The sequence below is a fragment of the Hirundo rustica genome, chromosome 3 (genome assembly GCF_015227805.2).
Source record: "Hirundo rustica isolate bHirRus1 chromosome 3, bHirRus1.pri.v3, whole genome shotgun sequence".
In the NCBI taxonomy this organism is placed as follows: Eukaryota; Metazoa; Chordata; class Aves; order Passeriformes; family Hirundinidae; genus Hirundo; species Hirundo rustica.
In genome coordinates, this window is record NC_053452.1 from 5,790,183 (window position 1) to 5,811,279 (window position 21,097).

Here is a 21,097-nt window from a genome sequence, read left to right on the forward strand (position 1 = left end):
AGGAATTTTCCCTTTCCCGTAACCTGCTGTCAGAAACACACGATCTCATCGGGCTACCTTTCTTGTTCTCAGCACTAGCCTTTTTCTAACACTTTCTGTCCTTGGAGAAATGCATGATAGTGCAACTTAGTTAAAGAGGTCACTTTCTGCTCATTCCTTTGTAGCAGTCCACACCGGTGTCTCGATTTATGCTCTTTAACAGATCAGAGTCAGTCTCACTGATGAAGCTCAGCTATATTACACTGGAATCTATTAACCCTTTAAACTTTATTATTTCAGTCACAATTAAGACTATCTGAAGCCTCTTCATAAAAAAGGGCCATATCAAAAGCTGTACGTAAGCAACTGGATCAATGGATGCATTCGCTCTGCATCAAAAATACCTTAAGAAGGACAGATCTCCTGGGGAGGCAAATCTGTATCAACATTTCAGTCTCTTGAATACAGAAATTTGATACAACACGATGCAACACCCGAGCTTCCCCTCCTTTCAATTAACTGAGAAATAAAAATTGTCCTTAGAAGGGAAGAAATGCATTTGTATTGTTTAGTTTTCAGGTTTTCCGCCCTTTCATAGCATCATAATGTTCTCTTCATGGGTGGAAAACTTAATCTTCAAGTTCAAGCCTAGATTCTTCATACAGTTCAGGATGAGATGACTTGGAATACCGGGAATATTTCAGATGTAGAAAATCACCCAGTTCATCCAGAGCATTCAAAACCTGTAAGACCATGATACTTTGTCAATTCTGTTGGAAAAGAAATGACGTTATAGTAACTTCTACTTCACTGCAGAACAAAAGAGATTATATTAAAAAATCAATTAAAGGACAAATGGGAAAATTTTGGATTAGTTCTACAACAGTGAACATCAGTGCAGTTGTAGATGTACAACAGCATCTATGGGAAAGGAATTTACTCCTTTAGTAGGTTATGGTTTATTACTAAGTACATTAATTGAGCACGGATGAAAAAAAAATTACTTTTTACAAAAGCACAGAGAGGCAACAACCAAGGTGAAAAGCTATCTTTGCTCATGCAAAAGAAACGTGTGAGGCTATATTTCAGTATTCCTCCATAGTTCCCAAAGACTGGAGCTGCCAATGCATTTTCTTAGGTAGTACTCAGCTCACAGTGCTGAGCAGAGTCAGCATAAATAGTCTGAACAGAGTTTAAGATATTTTTAGTGAATGCAATTAATTGTATATCACAGGGACAAATAATTTTTGTTCATTAGTACTGTAATGCACTTTGCTGAGCTGTTTCCCCAGCTCTCAGTGGAGTCAAAAAGTAGCCAAGGAACTCTGTACCATAGGGAAGCAGCTCAGTGTTTCTGACCCCCATTCAAGAGCAGCCAACTTTTTGGCATGAAAGAAGGAAACAGCAATTTTGATTTTGAGCCTATTTCTGTAAAGCCACTAAAACCAGCTCATGAACAAAAAGAAGTAATTTAGAACAAAAAGAAGTAATTTAGTAATAGTTTATGCAGAAAGATAGCTTCCAGGTCATTAAGGAAGTTATTCTTGGGAGCTAGCCCTTTCATGGATCTTTCCTCTTTAGTTCCAGGCTGAGGTACAACACAAATTTTGCCAAAGAGAAACATTTTCATTGTGCTTGTTACCTGTTGTCACCCTGGGTTTAGGCACAGTCACAAAGTGTTTTGTCCTAAAAGCTTTCTTCCTGCAAGTAATTAAACTCAGGGCACTTCCATTCCCCCATCCTGTAGGAGTGCCACGAGCGCTGTGGCAAAAGCACAGCCCGTTCAGGGATGACTGGGGAGCGCCAGACCTTCCCTGGAAGCAGCAAGGTGCAGGTAGCAGGGAGTGAATGCACAGGGACGGCCCAAAAATGAGCTGGGCTTAACATTTGGGGGCAGGGGGAAAAGGAAGAAAACCAAAGCAGCAACCTCAAGAGATGAATCTCCGGATCAACTTCGTTGCCTGTTACCAGTTACATCAGCCAAAATCCTCACAGTCAAACAGCGAAAGCTGGTAAGGACCAACACAAGAACGTGGCTATGCTCTGTTCTACGAAATACAGCCTTTATGGTATTGAACCTTGTTAATAACTACTGCACCTTCAAAAGCAGCAGGAATTTCACTCTGCACACGTGCAAGGCAGGTTTTGCATGTTGTTTTAAAGCTATCTACACTGGTATGGGCAGCTGGTCAGCAGGGCAGGGCTCCAGCCTCTACATCCATGTACATCTCAGGATGCCAAAGAGAGTCAAGGAGCTCTCTGCAGGCCCAAGTGCTTGTTTGCATGAACCGGTGGCATATTTAACTCAAATGCTTTTCCATGTTCAAGGATTTTTTTGTCTTGACCATCAGCACTCATGCAAAGAGAGGAAAAGCGAAGCCTGAAATTTATTGTTAAGCCTCTTTGTTTCATGCCTCAAAGTTGGCTTATTCTGAGAATGAAAGAACGTATCTCAAGCCAGGCCAAAAACACCTTCGGCAAAAAAAGGAAATGGAAATTTTTCAAAGAGTTTATTTTAAACACATTTCAGTTTGGAACGGAGGCTTATGATGGAAATCTCAAAATACTCTTAATGGTATTTCTGATATCAGAGAAAGATACAGAACTGAGACTGGCCAGACAGCACCAATTAAACTTGATTAGATTCAAACAGTTCCAAATACTGTTTGCAATTTCCACCTGTACCCCCAAGGCTGTCCCATATACTCCTGCAATTCAAGAAACACATGGGAAATGGAATAGAAATATGGGTATGGAAAACTTGATTTTCAGTTATTTCCATATAGTTTCAGGTTTCCTACTCTGATAGTTTTGACATAGCATTTAACTTTTGTCTTGCTGTGCTCTTCATGTAGGTTTTTATTAGTGATGACAGATTTGGTCACTATCAGAAACAGAAGAACACAAGAAGTTAAAAGTCCCATAATTTATTTTAGAAAATAAAATGTATAAGGCTCAAACGCCTTTAAAGCTCAAGTGACAAGGCCAGAAAAACAAACGTAAAAATGAGTTATTGAGATCCAAAGCAAGAGAGGCACAGCTTCTCCCGGCCTCCTTTGCACCTGAAGTTAATTTGGGCAGGACATCTGCTGCGCTTACCGTGTCTAACATCTCCCGTGTATGTGCGGCTGACACACAAAACCGAGCCCTGGATTCTGTGATAGGAGTAGCTGGAAACCCAACCACGACCACCCCGATATTTTTTTCTAACATGCGTCTTGCAAAAGCCCTAAGGAGAGAAAAAGTAGAAGGAGAAAAAGCAGAAACACGTTATCCCCAATAAACTGAGCACAGACAGAAAACATTCACATATAATGCAACAATAGGTAAAATCCTGTTTTCAATTGATTGAATATTCCCACTGATTTCCCTAAAAGCCAGAACTGAGTCCTGATAAAAGCAGGACTGAGATTCTTTGCTGCTTAGCGGCTCATGAAGCCAAGTGGGTGTCAAATACCAGAAATTTGACGGCAGAGAGGGTTCTGCAGGGTAGACAAGATTCATTTATGTCAATGAAAGCCTCTGAATACAAATCAAACCACGTGGGCATTCAGAGTCCCTAAGGATGGAAGAGGTTGGGCTCGTGGAAGGTATGAATGCTTGGTTCCTGAACATCAGTAAGAATAAACCAACCTGTCTGATGGTTTATTTGCTCTCACAATTGCTCTGCCAGTTAGGAAGACTCATGTGGCATGTACGAGACCTAGAGCCCACGGCCACCCTAAGCTACCTGCAAATATTCCCTACTGCTCAACGCTTACATTATGCCACTACTGACTCCTGGTCTCTGCTTCCAAGTCAGTGCACAAGTGCTGCTTGAGAGGAACTGAATGGTAAAACAGGCAAAGACCATTCAAAGATCAGATGGGGAAAAAAAATCCAGTTCATATGGTTTAGATGTGTCTCCTTTCATGGCAATGTGTCTCCTTGAATGATTACAAATTCAAAACCTAAATGTTCATATTCAAAATGCTATCAAAAGTATTACCCCAGACCATGTTAAAAAAGGTAAAGAGAAAAATTTTACAATTCTGACATCTGGAACAACTCCAAATTAATCCTAGGGGCAGATTTAAAAGAAAACAGAACTAAATGATGAATTCAAGTAACAGTGTGTGTTTCTCCTGAGAAGCACCTACCACAGAGAACATCATCTTCTGCAGCGTGTACCAAATAACCCACGAACTTGAATAGTGCTTGCTTTGGCAGCAGGTTTTTTTTTCAGTACTTACCCTATCTTACCAGGCATATAAAGGAGCAAGGGAACAACAGGAGAATCATCATTGCCATAAATGATGAAGCCCATTTCGTGCAGTTTTCGTCTGAAGTACCTTGTGTTTTTCTCCAGCTGACGCACTCTTTGGAGCCCTGAAACGAGCCAGTCAGGAGAACAGTCAGTGCAAAGACCCACCACTGGAGTCTAGAAATAGGCAAGAATCAGGGCTGGGGGGGGTAACAGTTTGGCTGAAATGTAGATGTTGCTATTTGATTGAGAGGAAAAACATGGAATGAGCTAAATGCAACTGCACTGATTTTTATGGCATTGTAGGATGGACGGCTGATACTCCTGTACTTGTGAGGTGCCTTGCCATGGGCAGAAGCAGTCCCCGTCTGAGGACAAACATGTGGACAATTCCCTGGACTTTGTTGTGCTAAATAAAACACCTACAGAGAAATAGTGCAGGCAGGACATGTAAATCGAGTATGCTTCTTCTCAGCATAACTGACTTTTATCTCTGCATTGTCCCTGGCCTCATTTAGTCATGGGTCCACAGCACAACTGACAGGAGAGTTGAAAACAGTGATTTTTAATGCAGGAAAAAGACAAAAAACCAGAGAATAAATGTGCTTTAAAAGACATTTCAGCCATTTCTCTTGCAGTGCCACAAAGGAGGTGGTTTCTGACAACTGCAATCGCTTCCCAACCCATTGCATAAAGAGGCAAGAAACACACTCTATGTTACTGTAGGAGGAGATAAAATACATCCTTTCACCACTCCACCTGCTTTATATCTAATCAGTGAGCTGATCTATGGGCTGCTTTTCCACTGCTGTGAGGTGCTGACAGGGATGGTGCCACCTCCTCCATAGCCACACGCCTGCCCAGTGCCAGCCCAAGCTGACACGGCCAAATCCAGCCAGGTCTGTCACGTGCCTGACCTCACCAGAAACAAAACTGCCAAGCCACTGTTAAGCAGATCGAGTCTCGCATCCTAATCGCTTGTGTCTGCCCAGCAGAGGTGATGAGAATATGTGGTAAGACACAGGATTTAGCAGGACACAGTTACACTCTTAACTTTCATTTTCCTGCTGTTCATCAGCCCATACTTTCAATCTCACATTATGTCACCAGACATGAACACTGAAACCTCCAGTGCAACTCATTTCCTCTTTTCCCTTTGCTTTTCCCTTTGCCTTTGCACAGATGTGTTCTGTTCTCACTCTCCATTTACATTTTCATTTCACTTTACATTTCCTTCGCTCCATTCTTCATTTACCGCTTTCTGCTGTCACCATTCCCTGACTGGGTGTCCGTTTCCTAATTCCCCATCTTGCTCTGTGTAACCACGGTGGCCAGTAAGGCATTTGTAGCAGCTACATGCCACCTTTGGCAGATTTGTTCTCAGACCACATTCTGCCCCCACCATCTGCTCTGGCTTTTCTTCCTTTTCCCTCTTGGCTGAAGTGGGGATCACCACACCTACATGAACCTCTTTTCCATTAATATTTCTGAACATGTGTAGGTTTGAACAAGATCTACTACTTCATTTGTTCTGTGTTGTCCTGAGTCAAGGTTCTGTCAGTGTTCTGGCTGGGAAATTTATAGGGGAACTGGGACTTGCTTCACAGTGATCGGTGTTTTGCTTGAACAAATTAAAAGATCTCATAAAAAACAGTGCATTTGTAACTTTATGCACAAAACTGCCCACTCAAACAACCTGTTACTTACAGTCTCAGTCATTCAGTTTAAAGCACTCGGTGGAAGAGATCTGCTGGGTTAGAAAAGGCCACAAATAGTTTAACCATCTCTCTAATGCTGCTAAAGCAGAAACAGCTGTGCCAGAGCAAGGAAAACAAATGAAACACAAAAGCATCCTACTACAAAGCTTTCCAGTCACTAATAAAAACAATAGTCTGTGGTATTTCCAAAAATATTTTTTGTGTAGTAGATCTCAAAGAAACAGGAGGAAGTATTGAGGAGGAGGAGGAGAAGGAGGAGGAGGAGGGAAGGGGAGATGATGGTAAGGACAGGGAGTCAGAGAACTACAGAATAAAGTGGCTGAACTCTAAAGAGAGACGTTTTCCCTTGTTAGAAATTGTAAAGATGTTATTAGCACCTCCTCAATGTCCAGTTAGGAGGAGGAGGGTGGGGGAGTAACCTGAACAGGGGGCTCAAAGCCACTGCTGTTTCTTGCTATCTCAGCCGCCCCTGAGCTAGTTTCCAAACTCTCAGTTGGGAAGCATTTGAAACTACTAGATTTTCAATTAGGGAAAGTTCTTCATAAATGCAGATGTTCTTGGCGAGTGCAGTTTAAGACTTGCTGCCTTCTCCTTTCTATTCATGTGTTTACCACAGAGCTGGAAACGCAGTGCGAGCCACGCAGGATTCCAGGCTGTGCTGTTCACTATTTATCAAACCATATGCGCAGGGCCCGGAGCTGAACAGTTCTGTCTCTACTTATTTTTGGTGCTGGAAATTTAGACTCCAGCTGAGGAAGATTTGGAGCTGGAAGAGGAGGTTCAGGCAACCCCCCCCCCAAAGTCATACACCTCTTCCTTTCCTGATTCTACATCTTCAACCACTTTGTGACGCGAGATCCCCCCTTTCAAGACTCCCTACGGAGCTCATTTCAAGCCAGCCAGTGCTGATGCAAAAGAGCCACTTGAATGTTTTAGCGACGTCCCAGAATACTAATTCCATTTGCTGGGATGCACTGAAGAGCCCAATAAAAGATCAGAGCACTCACATATATCTGGAGGGAAGAGAAGCACATTAGGAGACGATTGCTACACACGCTGTATTTGTGGGTGGGTGGCTGGGAGGAACCTACTTCTTTACCAAATGTCAACACTTTCCTTTCTCATGTTAGGTTTTGTGGTCAAAGACCACAGACACACATCATATACTCAGACTTCTTATATGCTGTCCCAAGAAGAGTAATAAAACCATTAAAATTTGTAGCTGTATTTCAACACTCTTTCCCATTCTTTCATGGGACCTTCCAACGTCAGATAAGGAGGCAGATCTGAGCAAAATGTTTATTTTTGTCTCATTGGCCTGATTTTCCCCATCACACTGCAGATTAAGGGTGATGAATTCAGTTTAGAATCAGGTCCTAGTCCAAATTCACTGTGGGATGTTTAACTAAAACCACCACATATAGAAAGCATTTTCTTTGATTCCTGAGGCTGGGATCTTGCATCCTTTAATATTTATTGAGTGAAAGTCTGCTGAGCAGACCGTTGAGCTAAAACAATATGGCTGCATCTATGTAAGTGTAAGAATTTACCTGTATGGGACTAATTAGAGGATCAGGTCCCTAGAGAATAAATATATGTGTTACAAAACTCTTACTTTGCAAAATCCTTGAGGATTTACAGTCTATGCAAAGAGCTTATGGCACAGCATGCAGCATATCCAGAGACTTATACTCCATGAAATATGTGAACCACAACACAGCATATGTTTGGAAAAAAACAGCCTGGACAGGGAAAAACCAACCCTCCTCTATTTAAAACTAAGCACATTAATGCTCCAGAGTATTCAGCTAAGGCCGAGAACAACTTTATTAAGTGCTCTATATCTTCTTATTCACTGAATTAAGAAGGGAAAGAAAGACAGAAAAGTGAACAATAAACAATTCCCAAGTTTCACAAGTTATCTTCATGCTGCTAGGAACACACACAGCTGGTTTATGGGGATTTTTCTAAAAAAAAAAAAAAAAAAAAAAAAAAAAAAAAAAAAAAAAAAAAAAATTGCCTGGATGGTGCAAGAAAGGTAGATTTACTGCGTCAGCAATCTACCTTCTGCTGGCAAATTTAGCGTTTTCATTTGGTTGCACACTTCAAAAATGTTTGGTTTACTGCAAAGTTCTAAGGTGTTGGCAATTCTGGGAAAAACGCTGGTTATATTTTTATGTGACATGCACCATTGCATACTGCTGGCTCTAGCCCATTAATTTATTCAGGCTTTTAGAAAGCTTTATAGCTCAAAATTAATATGGTTTAGTTGAAAGAAAAATACAAAAAGAAGGCAAGAGAGAGAGAAAAATAATAAAATGCAGTAGCCTGCTCATAATTTCTTTGAAGCAACAAGCTTTTTAAGAGAGCCACTTAGAGTAACAGACAGACTTGGCAGAGGCTTTGTCACACACTTTCAAGGCACCTGACATCAGGAAGGCATCCTGACTACATGTCCGAGGGCCTGATCTTAGGCTGGCTTTACCTGGCACAGCCCTGTGCACTTCAATAGAACTTTGCTGTTTGTGAGCTGACGACCTCATCCTGGCAGCAAAAGAGGCAATAAAACTATCAGCTCTCTAAAACAAAACCTTGTTTTCCCCTCCCAGGGATGTCTGCTTTCGCCTCCCACAAAATGCTCATAAGCAGAGAAGCCGCCTGCGTTCAATTCCTGCACAAACATTCCACCTTTGAACTCCTGCTGTAGGCTCCTGCCCTTGGAAGTCGTGACTCAGTCTATTGAAAAGAAGAACAAGCAACCTGCAGCCTTTCATATCAAGGTCTCAGGTGGAGGAGGTGAAGGAGACTTATTTTTCCTGAACCCATGCCAGGAAAGGTTATCCCACACCATCCTGGTTTTTGGCACGCGGTAGACTCTTCAAGACACAAATCCACCTGCTTTAATCTTCTCCAGCTGCTGTTTCACAGGGTCTTTCTAGATAATTAGTTATGCAATTGAGCTTTTAGATACCAGTGTCAACGTTCCTTGGATGGAGCCTTCCTCTACTAACAACGAGATAGGAAAAAACAATCTTCCATAGGCTGAAAAGAACCTGGAAAACAATAGCTCTTTCCCACTAAACTATTGCAGATGGACAGATTTACATTTTTTTTCCTCTGGTTCCATTATAAGAGTAGCACACATGTACCTCCATGGGCATTAAATCACAAATAGAACGCCATAAAACCAGAGTGCCTAAAGGAAATATGTTCTCAGATAAAACAATCTTCATAAAAAATAACTTTGCTATGAACTGGGGAGAAGTGAAGACATTTACTTCTACAATTTAATGCTAACTAGAAATCTAGTAATTTCAACTTAATTCAGCTGCTAAACAATCCCTTAAGGACTTCTTCTAACTGTGAACTGCTGCAAAATACTTTTCAGAGAAGATTAAGGGAAGAAAAATGGCAATTTCAGCTGAAGCAGAAAGGAGAAAAACCGTAAAGATTTGTTCATTTTGACTTTGTTTCTTGAGTGAGCCAGATGTGCCCACCCAGCACCTTATCTCTATTCAGACACACAATGCAGTGACAGAGCAGGCAGCCTCGGCTGAGCCCGATTCCCTCCCAGCACAGGTCCTGGAAACCAGCCAGTGCACAAGGCACTCCATCTGCATCCCATCAAGCGCTCCCGAGGTGCCAGGGTTCTGAACGCGGCACTCTCCTGCTTTGTGCTCAGCGGGCTGAGAACCGCGCTGCATTCCTCGGGCACCGCAGCGCCAGCAGCATCTGCAGCAGAATCCTCGCTCCCTTCTGGCAGGAAAAACACCCTGCAAAGGGGACTGTGTCATGGAGCTGCCTGCTGCTGTCCCTGGGGAAAGCGTTTCACCGCTGGGGGACAGGCGACAGGTCACAGCCAAGTCTGATATCCCTCCTCTGCCTGCAGCTGATGCTTATGTCGGGATACAGGGAACATCTATCCACGGGCAGGGCCTGCTAGAGGACCACAGCACCGGTTTAACTTTGAATATGAAAATTAGTGACTGCAAATGAGGTAGGATGTGATTAATCCCCAGAGATCTTGCAAACACTGTCAGTGCAAAGCCCCTGCCAGTTCAGATCAGCTGAGCCTCCAAGGATGCATTTGATGTCCTGCGGCAGGTGGATCACACGGCAGGTGTCTCCACTAGAACAGCACGTCTCACTCATTTTGAGCAAAGATGTCAGAATTTAGCTCTGTTTCATCATCCACTGCTGGGAGAACATCTGTGATGTTCAGCTTAGACAAATAATAGTTGTGGCAGCATATTATCATCGCTAATGTCTTCGCTGTTGCCGTGACTGGGAGCCCCAGTCGTGGAGCCAGTGCTGTGCAAGCAGGGAATAAATGTGCTTAAGGGCTTGAAATGTAACCACATACTTACTGGGAATATTAACTTAAAATTGAGCCAGGGTTGAAGCATTCTGCTTGCTAAGGACCAAAGAGAAGCAATCCCCTCAGAATGAAGCAGCAAAATGAGATTTTGAAAAAGACAGGCTTTGGCATGATTCTGCAAGCTGTTTTGAGCAGGTCCAAGGAGTCCATCACTACGCCACTTGCAGATTTAAAGCTTGCAGTGATAGTTTCACGATCAGCCAGGTCCGGCACAGATTTATTTTGCTGCAAAACGGATTGTTCCTCTTGGCTCCAGCTGCTTGAGTCCTGACACTGGGGCTCATGGAGCCATATGGCAGATTGGCTCTGGGAGGCAGTTTGGGTGTAGGCTAACCATTTGTGGGAGGGCTGGTTATTTTTCGGCTCCATCAGTGCTCTGGTTCAGTTCATTGCAGGGCTGCACGAACATTCACACAGGGAGAAGGGGCACAAGAAAGGCGGAGGGGAAACTGAGGACAAGACTGCATTTCCTTGCACCAGCGTTGGTTTATGTCAGGTCATGGTGATGTGGAACTAAGGTTCTGAATCTACAGAGGATCCTGACAAAGCAAAACCAATGTTTTCAAAAGACTGTTGAGTACAGATAGCAAAGGAAAATGACAGGAACTGATTTTAAGGAGCTGATCCTCCAGTCATACAAAAAAATCTGAGGCCGATGGAAATATCTTAAAAAGGAACCTTTTAAAAACAATGTCTTTAATGCCAAACTAAAATAGGAAGCAGCATTCTGCCATTTCTCACAGTCTCAGTGAGCTCAAATGCAAAAACTCAAGAGTTCGCTAAAAACACAAATGAAAACTAGTAGTCGTAAAAAGATAAACCAATCAGCACAAATGGCAAGTAAATGAACATTTTAAAGAAACACTTAATCTAAACGACTTCAGGAATTATCTTTTAACAAAGTATCTTTTACTAGTAGATTCCAGAGGACAAGCTTTTAAATGTTTCAGCATCCTATAAAAACATGAAAAATGCCCAGTGCTGTTGGCGAATTATTGTTTGCCATGCATTAAACAGAAAAAAATGTTTCCTTTACAAATGCTGCAATTTGCTTTTTACACCAGTATAATCTATTATTAGTCATCAAAAAAATTGCTTTGGACTTCCCAGCAGTCTTAACCCTGTCTGCCTAGTGGTTCTATTTTATACCTATCATATTTAAGTGTAAAAATATGCTTTTGGTATCCTCATGCAGAAAGGGGGGAGGAAGAAAAGGTCTGAGGTCACAGCTGGAGGGGCTGTGTTGCATGCAAGTAAGTGTATTCGCAAATTTGTGCGGGGTCCACACACCCTGACTCAACTCCAGTCTCATCATGGGATAAAACCACTAAGGCAGCTGCTGAGTTTCCTGAGGTATCTCCAGTGGTGCAATGAGAAAGCCACGAGGAAAACACATAAAGAATATCTATATTATGATTGTAAAGAGTAAATGCCATGGGAACTTCTGCTTCCTGTTATTTCCTAATAAATGAGCAGAGACACATTTGAGATGAAAAGGCCACAAAGGCATAAGAGGGATATATATATTTTTTTCTTAATAGACTACATGAGCTGAACTGTGGAACTTGCAGCCTTATGGCATTACTAGAGGAACTACAGCTGCCAGAAGTTCATACACTTTTGAACAACTCTATTATAGGAACTATGAAAGTATCTATGATGTTATGGTACTAAGAACAAACTTTTTTTTTTTTTTTTTTTTCTACAAGGCATTGATTTTCAGAGTTCTGTAAGATGTGGCACTGAGAAAAACAGGAATTTTACTCCACTAAAAATCTGATTTTGCAGTTGCATCTTTTGTAGTCAGTTTCTGATTCTTTGGATATCAGTTGCTCAAGAAATACCGGTAATAATGACCTCAACCTGTTCCTCTATCCTGGACAGGAGCAATGCTGTATATCAGTTTTGAGGGAGCTACCATCTTCTCCTAATTTAGCATTTCTTGCCCTTCATTTTCTCGAGTCACCACAGAACACGTGGCAAAATAAACGAAGTTGTAATAGCTGGCTGTGAGCTCTGCAGTGTCCTCCCAGTCACATTATCGTGACATTAATGTCTCACAACTATCACAAATATTGATGTGGGGCATACCCACATGTTTACGATCTTCAGCGGGGAACAGACACCGGGTGTGGGTAATTTCCAGCTGAACAGTTTAGGTTTCACAGAATTACTCTGAAGGTGCTAACCTGTTCCTTCCTCGTGATGAAGCAGTACCCCCTGGGCCCATAAACATCTGTTCATAGCCTGCAGCCATGCATCCCCTATACTGATCCTGTCTGGGAAATGCATATCCTGATTCCTTTTCCAAACAACCACATTCTTACTAATTGAAAATAAGGGAAAATATGGGAGATCAATCGATTGGATACACATCAGGATGCACAAGCAGTATCTACACTTCCGGGCTCTGGCATCACCTACTATATAATTGCACCTGTGCTAGTCTTTTCTAAATCAGCTGCTTAACAAATTAGTGGAGAATAACTAGCCAGAAATTCGAGGGACTGTAATAGTCTTATACCTAGGAAAAGAAAGAAGATTAAAAAAATATGGATTTTTCTGAGCAGCAACTTAAATGACCAAATCAGTCTTTCTTCTCTTATTCTGTTAATCTGCCAAGGATTCACGAAGTTCAGACGTAAGGACATGCTGGGTTAACACATTTGTTGTCCCCTTATTTCATCCTGTTTCCAACAAGCACCCTCCAATTCACACGGAACCTTCTAGCAAACTCACATTTCATTATTGCCTAAAACACCCCCAGTGATTTTTTGCAAGGCTGACTCTCCCAGAGACATGACCTCTGGAGCACAAGCCATTGGTGGACACCTCCTTATAAAGGATTCCCCAAATCATCCAGTGGGAAGAGAATGCCACTTGAAATTAATTGCAAAACAAACTCCTATGGATCTGAGGGGCCTCCAGAGAACACATGGTCGATACTACCCTGCAGCAACTTCGGTTTACTTGAAACTTCTCTGCTCCACAGTTCACGCTCTCACAAGAATGATTTGCGCACAGGACTCTCCACCTTCTGTGACAGTGGACCTAACAGCTCTGCCAAGGTCACTGTCCTTGGAATCAAAAATATCTAAGGAGAGACAGTGCTTTCTCCTTTCTGTTCCTTGCTCCTTTCTAAGCCACCACCTTCCTCTCTCTGATGCCAAAGCAACACATTGTAGTGTGGTCCAGCATAGCATTTTTTTCCTGTGTTTTGGGTTGTGGGGTTTTTTTGTAGTCCACAAGACAGCCTAATGAAGGGAGGCCCACATGAAAGAAAACCCAAAAGACTAAAATAATGAGTCTGGCTCAGAAGGACAAGAAACATTTTTACACATCACAGCCAGCTTGCTAGCCTTTGTGCAATGGTCTAAGTTGTGATATATGATTTATTCATTTGTTTTTCTACTCATTTGCATTTCATATTGCAAGACAACTTTTAAAAAACTGACGGAGCGCTAATTTATTTCATAACTGATTTGCAGAAGACTTAATGAACTCTTATTCTGTGCAGAAATCCAAACACTGTGTCATTAAACAACCCTGCTTGCTGAAAATTCCTCAAACTCTTAGCCCTAAGACAGACACGCACATCTTAAAAGACTCCATCTTGAACCCAGTTCTCCTCCTATCCTGCATCTGAACCGCACGCAGAATCACGCTAGCTGAAGAGCATTTTTAACAGGCTTTGCAGGCCTGGAAGCGCTCTGCGTGTTTCGTGTTTTACGCGCGGCATCTGCGAGCGCCCGAGCCAGCGAGCCGCGGGCAGGCTCAGTGTCAGACCGCCCTCTCACGGCAAGCGCCAGGGCAGGAGCAGCGCCCGGCCCCGGGGCACCAGAAGGATGCCAGGGATGGTCTCTTACACCCAACGTACGTAGGCATCAGCAGGTGCAACCGGGACCTTCCACATTTCAAGTTGGAAGCAGTTTTTATGCTCCGGCTTCCCCGCCAAAACGACAAAAGCATCGCTTCCTCACCGTCTGCACCAGAGTTGTGCTGCCTTTTTGTCCCAGCACTCAGCAGAATTTGGCACTGGGACTGGATTATCTATCCCTCCTTCTGCGCTCTGGGTCTGTAAATTCTGGCCTCATCGAAGCGCTGCGATGAATGCCTTAATAGCCTTTTATCTACCATGGTTTGCAACAGTCCTCTAGGGCACTGCAACAGAATAGTGCAGAGCAATATCTTACCTGCTCTCATCCACCCTTTATCTCTTCCACTCCCACCTTGTCCCACTCATATCCATCAGGGAGGACTAAAACAGAATCAATTCTGTTTGTCTCAGACAAAGTAAGAGAAAATAGCGCTGCTGGAACAGTATAAAAGAAATTGCAATTCCGAGCAGAATCTATATCTTCAGCTGCACGTTAGAGAATATCATGACTCTCAGGCATTCCTGAAAAAAACCTACACAAATTCAATCACTTTTTCTCCATACTGGGATTAAAGTCCTAGAGCACCAAACACATATCAGCATTGCTTTGAAACAGTAACAGATAGGTGTGTCACAGTTCTTTTGTTGCTTGTTGTATAGAAAACCGTATTACACAGAGGATAAAACATCACGCAGAGGACTGGACAGTAGCTACATCTGCAACTTCAAGAGATGAATAGAAATACACCTAATTTTTCATAAGTACACCAAGCAGTCAATTATTTTGGGACAAAATGTAGTACAAAACTGGGCTCAGGACGCCATAAATGATGCCTGAGTGAGGCAGGAATTATTATAATATTTTTTTCATACTGTTATTTAACATACAATACCTGTTCTGAAATGCTGCACCATGCTCGAGTTCTTGCTATTTTGAAGGTTCACACTCACAAAGAAGCTAAACTGACAGTGCCTAGCCCACTAATGAAGGCATGTCCTTATGAACTCTACTACAAAGCCAGACAATACGCTCCAAGGAAAATCCATGTATTTCTATTTATTTCTGCAAATCAGGATGGGCTGACGCCTATACAGGCAGAACCCCAAAATCTTTCCACCCCTGCTGCATGTGGGTGAGCATGGAAAAAAGCCCCAGGGTCAACAGCACTTAGAAGTATTTGGTTATCCTTACAAGGATTTGGGTATTAATTTTACAATATGAAGGATTTCATTTGCACTGTCATTGCAATGACTTCTTTGCTGCTGGATGACATTCTGCTTGTTCATGTACCCAGACAGATGCTCTGGTAGCAGCTGGAATAAGGAACAGAGGGAGGGAGGGAGGGAGGAAGGCTGGCTTACCTTGTGTTGTCCCGTCCAGTCCCATGAGACATTTCATTGCCCTGATGATTTGCTCTGCTACGGGGGGACACATAGACGTGGCGTACACAGCACTGTGAGAATGAGTTCGTAAAAAGTCCACAAGGCCCTTACACAAGCAAAACAAAGCATGAATGAGCTTTGAGCTGGCCAAACAACATATCCCCCCCTTAACTACTGCAGCAGTGGGAAGGTGAAAAAGGAAGAGGGGGTTTCACCAGCTACTGGATTGCATTCTTGGCCTCCACTGTTAATACATGGCCTGAAGAAACATCAGGCAGGTGCAAAAGCTTTACCATATCCATATAAGTTGGGCAATTACAGCTGGAACAAAAGTCTGGAACAGAATAATGTTTACTTCTGTGCTAAGACTTATTATAAAGGAGCCAAAATAATTTCAAGACCAATGAACAGCTGCACTTATAATGCTGCTGAGTTCTCCTCTGGTAATGAAACAAAGGCTATATGACATCAGTAAAGGTCCTCTGCCACATGACCTAGCCCAGGAAAAGCAACCTTACTGGGATCTTTGTTTTATTAATAAACACATAAATTTTCAATCAAAACTTTCAAGCAGTGTGGCAGGGACAGTCATGTCAGAGTTGGTATAATTGCTTTTAACATTTCCTAGGAACACAGTAACTAAGAACACAATCCGCCCTCTTAGGAAAAACATTGATATACTGTAGGCATGTCTAAAACACCAGTAACTCTTCCTGAATCCAGGCATGCAGTAGAAATTCAAACCTTACTAAGATCATCATTGTTATAACAACGTTAATCTCCTAGTGCAAAATGTCAGAGTAACAGTTACGACACTAAAAGTTGAGTGCACGTTAGTGAGAAGGCTGAAAAATTGACTTTGATGGAAAAATACCATCAGCAAAAAACAATCCAGTGAGAGTAACACAAATCACTACGAAAACACTGTATGAGTCTATGCAGTATCTGCAGTGCTGAGGATAAAGATTTACCTAGCCTTACACAGGCTGTGCATGGCCATTTTGCAATTGTACTCCTGAGGGTTTGGTCAAAAGCTAAGAAGGCTTCTGGGCTCCAGCTGATGCAGAATAAACAGCGCCACTGTGAGTTTTTGGCTGCAGAAAGGAACGTAAGTGGGTGAATGGGCGAGCAGCCTTCCAAGGCTGAGAAGCCTGAGGCTAAGCTTAGTGATATACACAGGCATGAAAAGAGTGACCTGTTTTCACTTAAAAAAGCTTCCAAGGAATTACATGGGACTATTTTCACAGGTCTAATCTTTCTATACTTTCTAGCTACATTACCCACATTGTCTCTGGTAAGAAATAAATGTACAGACACAAATTCCGGAAGCCAAGGAAACAAAGAAAATTGTTTCTTGATATGACACTTGGTTTTAAGATCTCCAGGGCAAACTCAAAAAAGACAGTAAGAAATACACAGTTTATACTTTCTTATAGCCCTTTTATTCTACTGTAGGGCAGCCTTTTTTAATGTTATCCTGACAACAACCATATGGGCTGTCTAAACAGGCTTCCCACTCATTCAGCAGACTGCTTAAAAAGTACATTCAGCTGGGTATGAAAAGAGAAAATAATCAGCAATCATTTGATCTCTCTGTCAAGCAACAAAACCAATGACATTTCACAATGGTGCTGATTATGCTTTCTCTTCTACACCCCCAGTTAAAGCAAGCTCAGCTCTACTTTTTGTTGACATCTGTTGTTAGCAAGAGATTGTTTTGTTAATGTACACGGAGCAACTGAGGACACAGAATTTACTATTGCAAAAGGACCCCAGTAACCTCTTTCTCCATTCTCCTAAAAAATGCAACTATGTCAATCCACAACTCTAGGAATTTTATTATCAGTGGATGAAACTGTGGTTTTAATCTCTCAATATTGCTCCACACACTGTTTACAAATGTGAAACAAAGTAATGAGCAATCCGCATGCAAATTAATGTAGGGAAGTATATTAGCCAACCACAACATGTCCAAACATTTCCAAGACAAACAGCAATCATCAGGGTGGCACAGAATAACCCAACTCAAGCAAATTACATAATATGAACATGAGACAAAAATAAGAAAGTCTGACTGTTTGATGTGCATTTGGGATCCAGGCAAAAAATGATGCTAACTTTAGAACAGTGCTGATGTTAAGCAGTCTGCTCAAAAAGATACTGAAATGTATCATACACCATACAAAAGCAGTCCCCACACCCTCGATGCAAAATTGTTTATGATTTCCTTTTACCTTTTTGCCAGCTATGTATCCTCCAGCTGCGCCAAAGCTCTTTGTGAACGTTCCCATTAACACGTCGACGTCGTCGGGACTCATTCCGAAGTATTCCACAACTCCTCGGCCCGTTGCTCCCACTGCTCCAATGCTGTGAGCTTCGTCCAAGTAGAGGTAGGCTTTGTATTTGTTCTTCAAGGAGACTATCTCTGGCAGGCGCACGATGGACCCTTCCATGCTGCACATGGAGAGAATCAGGGGTGAATAACAAACCCTGCACCCCTTCCCACACTGGCAGAAAATACAGTCATTAATTGCCTTATTCCACCAAAGTTCTTCTGGAATCTCAATTTTTACCTCCAAGCCAAAGAAAACTCGCAACCCGTTCCCACTTGCAGGTGAGCACAAAACAGTTAGACAGTTTTAGAATTCAAACATTCAAAACCGGTCCAAAAGCCTTTGAATGTTTGTAAATTGTCAACATGTCAGAGGAGAAAAGGAAAGGTGTAAAGCAAGGCGGAGATACATACCCTAAGCAGCACATTACAGTTCAACTCTACAAAACTAATATTATAAAGAACTTCTGTAATTCAGTCTGGTCCTTGCTTACTCCATCGTCAGCTACTGTGGCAATATTTGGGCATAACAGCTCTAGAGCAAATTCATCTGGTGCAGAGGAGCTGGGTCCAACATACACTGGAGATGGGCCATGTGAAACCCACAGCTGGTGCCATAAACTCTAAGCATTCCCAGCCTTCACAGAATCGGGGATTAAAACAGGCAGCTGAAATCCAGTCTTGCCAATTTTTGCTTCGATATGTACTTTTTAGGAAATGTAGCCTGCTACCTAGTAATCAAAAGGAAAAAAAAAAAAGTTTCCATTCCTTTTCTTTTAACTTTCTTACAGCCATGCAGAAAAACGAAATATTTGGAACTGGCACGGGTTGCTCAGAGAAGCTGTGGATGCCCCATACCTGGCAATGTTCTAAGCCAGGTTGGATGGTACTCTGAATCAGGTGCACTAAATCTGGTTTAGTGGAAGATGTCCCTGTCCACAGCAGGGGAGGGGGTTGGAACAAGATGAGCTTTCAGGTCTCTTCCAATCCAAACCATCCCATGATTCTGTGATTAATGGTGTACTGAGGTTTATAGAAATGAGAAGAGATGATAAATCTTCTGCACTGCTGGCAGTCATGTCAGTAAATGAGAAGGCACGAAGGAGGTGTCCAGTAAAACGAAAGCGCAGGGAGATAAATAAAAATGCTCTCTGATCCCATAAAAATGAAGCATGCAGAATATTGCTGTGAAGACCTGTGTCTTGAAAACCTTTGTGGGGTGACTTACAGCTATGCTTGGATATGCTCAGATGCACTCAGTATTCATTTCACAATGAGTTAATCATGTTCTCTTCCACTAGCTCTAGTAAGCAGGTCTTTAAAAGCTAAAAACTTGCTATCAAACACAAAGTCAGTGTGCCATGTGCCAGGAGAACCGGGGCTCTGTGGCCAAGGTCCACAGCTAAGGTGTATCCACTTGCAAATGCAATGAGTTTCAGAAAACCAGAAACACAGACTTTGGTCCCAATTAGCAAGTTCAAAAGAGAAATGCAGTCAATAGCATCTTGGAAGTTTTGGATACTGGACCAATGGCCTTCACAGGCTGCTTTGTTGCCACTTTACTTGTACTGTGCAGCTGGAAGTTTGGCATCACAAAAGGAGCACGATGTGCTTTTAGCACTTGGGAAATTTCTGACAATTTTAGTCCTTCTTCATCCTTTGGTCTCCTGAGTAAGACTGGAAATCGGTCTCCAGTTTTGAAGGGGACCTGCCCAAAGGCGAGTCTCCATTAGTGTAACAGCATGGGGGAGTAGCCACGGACAAGGGTTGCCTGTGCTGTTCACACTGGGAGGTTCAGAGAGCCTGGCTATGTGTGCCTGGAGGCATATTTTGGGCTGTTGGTGACTGCTGGCAAATCTTGTCCTTCTGTCTTGCCCAGCCATAAAAGAGGCAGCTGTGGGACTGTGTGTTGGCACCAAGATCTCTTGCAGCAAAGAAGGGTGGGCTTGTACTGCCCTGGGGACTGGGCTTTCTCACTTTTCCCAAATGGCACTTAGCAGCTAGGGGAGAAGCAACTTGAACCACCACAGCTATTTTCCTAGTGAATACAAGGGCAGAGCCCACAGCCCTCACACAGCCCAGAGTCAAAGCATTAGTCAGCAAAAATGACACTGAGCCCCTGGGTGTGCTTGGACGTGCTGGGCCTGGCAGCTTTCAGCTGTGTCTGAGCCGAGGAGCACCTCTGCAAACTGCAATCCCACCCTCCACCTTCCAGCAATGCTTGGGCACACCAGCCAGGCAGAGAAGGACAACAATGGTTTTTCCACATTTACAGGGTCATCGTTAGGCTTAGTGGCTCGTGGAGATTCAGGCAGGAGAGACAGCACTTAACTTCAAAAAGAGTAAAAAAATGGTAAATTAAAAATGCTGTGTATTTGTGTAATGGAAGGAAAGTTGTGCTGAATCCCAGAATACATGGAGCTGGTACGTGGCTGATGCAAGATTTAACCCTTTAGAAGACTGAATGAAAACTTTTCTTTCTCATATGAGTAGGAGATTTCTCTCGGAACTCTAAGCTGCTTAGCAAAACAAGGCACTAGCATTCAGTTTCAGTTTTGACCTACTGCTCTTGAAAGGTGCTGGCTGACATAAATTCAATAGTTGACAGAGTTCCTAATGTGGCCTTGAAGCATCCATGGAACACATAAAGTGCTGCTGGAGTTCTGAACATGTTCTGTGCTGCCATTCCAACAGGTCTCAGCCTTCCTGATGGCAGAGATGAGAACTCTTTCGCTGCTTGATCTGGTCTTGGTCTCTCTTTTGATGCTGGGAAATGATTAGTGATTTGCACACCACTCTGTCTGGAACTGCTTCAAGATAAAGCTCACTTCACTTAACCCCTTGGGTATTCCAATTTGAAAGTCTACTGAATGCTTCAGTAAATGTTGATATTGATGTCAAGTGGGCTTAAACCAAAGAGCCAGAAGTGAACTGTACAGGTTCTGTCTCATTTTGACTGGGCCACTTAGCATTGTGTAGAAATGCATTGACTGCTTCCAGATCTGCTCAAGCACACAGGGCATTTAAAAAAAAAAAAAACAAACCCAGATGCAGATGAGCTAAAGCTGGCTTTGCCCAGGCCAGGTGTTCTCATCACATAGTATGACATCCTGTCTTGTAGCACCAATTCCCAACTTGGTGGCAGGGATGGAAAGGTTCCGGAATGCAGCTGATCCTCATCTCTCTT

The 21,097-nt window shown here is 42.7% G+C and overlaps 1 protein-coding gene across 2 annotated transcripts in view; it reads right to left on the bottom strand.

Annotated features, from left to right (window-relative positions):
* Nucleotides 1-156: 156 nt before the first annotated feature.
* Nucleotides 157-21,097, bottom strand: part of SPTLC3 (serine palmitoyltransferase long chain base subunit 3) — a 77,590-nt gene continuing 56,649 nt past the window's right edge. For both annotated transcript variants that reach the window (XM_040059373.2, XM_040059372.2), the window contains exons 8-12: nucleotides 17,813-18,032; nucleotides 15,558-15,684; nucleotides 4,212-4,347; nucleotides 3,079-3,208; nucleotides 157-722 (exon numbers count right to left, since the gene is read on the bottom strand). In XM_040059373.2, coding sequence (XP_039915307.1) covers nucleotides 609-722; nucleotides 3,079-3,208; nucleotides 4,212-4,347; nucleotides 15,558-15,684; nucleotides 17,813-18,032 — 727 coding nt within the window. In that variant the 3' untranslated portion in view covers nucleotides 157-608. The remainder of the gene's footprint in view (nucleotides 723-3,078; nucleotides 3,209-4,211; nucleotides 4,348-15,557; nucleotides 15,685-17,812; nucleotides 18,033-21,097) is intronic.